Source organism: Fonsecaea pedrosoi (genome assembly GCF_000835455.1).
Source record: "Fonsecaea pedrosoi CBS 271.37 unplaced genomic scaffold supercont1.7, whole genome shotgun sequence".
Taxonomy (NCBI): Eukaryota; Fungi; Ascomycota; class Eurotiomycetes; order Chaetothyriales; family Herpotrichiellaceae; genus Fonsecaea; species Fonsecaea pedrosoi.
In genome coordinates this window covers 3,594-6,524 of record NW_013550609.1, presented here as the reverse complement: position 1 = coordinate 6,524, position 2,931 = coordinate 3,594, and the positions used below count along the sequence as shown (strand labels likewise).

At 50.7% G+C, this 2,931-nt stretch overlaps 1 protein-coding gene across 1 annotated transcript; it reads right to left on the bottom strand.

The window, feature by feature from the left end:
• On the bottom strand, positions 1 to 2,620 carry Z517_10071 (uncharacterized protein; the record flags this gene model as incomplete). The annotated part of the gene is made up of 6 exons (XM_013423684.1): positions 1 to 1,057; positions 1,114 to 1,235; positions 1,302 to 1,363; positions 1,423 to 1,652; positions 1,712 to 2,026; positions 2,079 to 2,620. 6 exons carry the CDS (start codon positions 2,618 to 2,620, stop codon positions 1 to 3), a joined length of 2,328 nt encoding a protein of 775 aa, XP_013279138.1.
• Positions 2,621 to 2,931: the final 311 nt, after the last annotated feature.

Below are 2,931 nucleotides of genomic sequence, written 5' to 3'. Positions count from 1 at the left end.
TTACCAATTGAACGCTTCTGCGAAGAATTCAAGATCTCCCTCTGTGTGTCCCATACATGTCACAACCGCAGCTCGTGCATCGTCCGCCAGGAGTCCAGGTCCACAGCAGAGAACAGCCATCTTCACACCCTTGAAGCAGTGTGCCTGTATCTCTGCATCGATGACCTTTCGCACAGAAGGTCGGCCCGGAAAGATCTTGACCTGCTCGGTCATATCAGGACTCGGTGACGATATCTTCTTAGTGTAGGCATCGACTGCGTCGATAGCCTTGTCCACGCCGATCCCGACCTCTTTCAGGTTGGCTTCCTCGATTGGTAAATCTGGCGGCGTAACATCTCCTGGAGAATTGCCAATCTCGCTGCCCGTGATATAGATGTCAATCTCGACGTCCAAGGTGCTGAGAGCGCCAGGAGCCTGCAGCCACTGCGCCAGCTCGGTGACCAAGACGTCTTGGAATTGGGCATGGCTACGAACCGCCCATACAATATGGATGCGCTGAATGCGGTGGGGCGCGCTTCGGACGATCGCATCGGCCAGTCCACTCAAGTGTGCGAGGGCAACCGTGATACCAGATCCACCCACAATGATCAGTACTTTGTCATGCTGTGCGAAGGTATGACCTGATCCATATGGGCCCTCAAGAAGTACTCGAACAGGTTGTACAATGTTTTGATTGCCCACCTCTTCGCTCTTTCCCGCCAGTTGCACCATCATACGTTTCGTGAAGCTATCGTGTGGTCGAATTGCGAAACTGAGCTCTCGAGATGAGGCCCTTTTCTCCGTCCAGGTACTCAGGGTAAACGGGTGGCTTTCCCAAAACTTGAGTCCGTTCAGCATGTAGATATAAAAGTAAGTCCCGGGCTGTGGCTGTATCGTGAATCGGGTCGGAACAGAAAGGCGAATCATGTTACTGTCTGGGTGATATGAGGCGGTGCCTTTGCAGGCCGGGAAATTGAGGAAGATCAGCCGACAGAGTCGCAGAAATCGGTCAAACGACCAGACCGCAACGCACGGCCAAATGTACATCATGTAATCATCACCGAAGATCTCGACGTGGCTGCCTTTGTTAAGCGTCGAGCTCCATGAAGGGTTCTGTAGGGACGTTATGCTTACTAGTACATGCCAATGAGAAATAGGAGCGCCCCGATGATATGAACAATGAGAAAGACCTCATAGATGTGCTTCCGCATAGGGTAGATCGAGAAGACGCAAAGGAGACTCATTGCGATGGTGGCCTTGTACCACAGAATCAGCAATCAAGACTGGGTGGAAGAGGGCTAGCCTAGGCACGGTTGGCTCACAATATTACCCATCCACCAATATCTTTGCTGCCAATCCGTCTTGTATTCTGGCCAGCCCTCGTCTGCATGTATACAGTCAGCCACCATGGGTGCATCGAGGGAGATATGTTGCGTAACGAACCAAGAAAATCAAGGACGGTGTATCCAACGCTGTGCAGGATAGCTTGCACTGTGGCAACCCGTGCAACCCATCGATGGAACTGGGAGTAAGTCGTGAAGCTCCAGCCTGTGAGCCATAGCAACACGTTGTTTCGCATGGCAAAGGTAAACATGAGAGGCATATTCGCCGTTGCCATGATTCCCGTCCTGTCAGAAAGCCATTGCCATATCTGCCGTGCTGTACTCCGGTAACTAAACGCAAACCTATGTTTAGTCGGATGCTCAAGACATTGGACTGAGAGGTGCCTTACAAGAAGTAGTCCCCAAATGGGTGATAATCGATGCAACACAGGATCACGTTGATAATGACCCAGAGGATCACTAACAATGACTGTAACCTTGGTGGAATCGTACACCAGCCAAAAGGCTGTGCAGAGTGATATCCCAAGAGCGCCGGGGTTGTGATCCACCTCCTCATCCACATTTTATAACGGAGCAGCCATGCTGGGCTGGAAGAGGAGCCGTTATCCTTTCGTCGTTGCTGTATAACTTGGGCGACGAGAAGATAAAAGCGATATAGGATGCCCAAGGACATAACCAAACCCCAGTAGCCGACCATCGCCCATCTGTGTATGGTCAACACGCTGCTTTTGGAGAAGAGAAAATTGGAAAACTCACCCATACCACTCTTGGGTAATGTCTGTAGACAAGTAAATGTCCTTGAGAGCAGTCAGCCAAATGTCGAGTGCAAAGACAGTCCGGTACAAAGGACCTACTTCAGTCTTGTGGGTGATGTGGTATACTTCTGGTGGTACTTGGGTGAGTTGGTCGAGGACAATCGGATTTTCCTCGCTTTCTTCAGTCCTCGAGAACCAAAACTCGTCTACTGTCATGACTCTATGAGCCTGATCCCACGTGATGTTGTCAATAATTGACCATGGCAATAAAGATACCTCGCCATATTCCTCGCATTGGCTGTTCCAGTAGTGCCAGCCATAGTCTGCCTGCTCTGGGGTGCAGTAGTGGCGCATACACAGGAAATATGATTTCGCCCTGAGTTCGTTCTGACAGTGACTGGCGTAGAAATCATCTTCGAGGGTATTCGGTTTGAACAGAAATTCTGCAAGTGCTTGGTGGCAAGACCAGTGACAGTTGGTTGGATCGCTGACGAAGGCTTTGGCAGCGGGCAGCCACAAGAAGAGGGACAGGAATGCGAGCATATTCGTGAACATATTCATTCTTGCTATGTGCAGGATTGGGAAACCTTCTCTCTGCCCCGGCCACCCGCCATGAATGAAGGGTCTTAAGTATTTCCTTCATCCTTCCAACGTCGCCCGCGGAGAACTCCATCATTTCCATCGATAAAAAGTAGGAACCTCGACTCGACTCCAGCAGCACGAGCGAGAGGACTGTCCTCTGCACAGACGTTCGAGGGGCCTATCATGGCTGATGTCCCGGCGGGATCATGGCCTAGATTAGATTAGATTGATAACTATCGCTTGATAAGATATTCTAGTGCGGGCTTCAATTG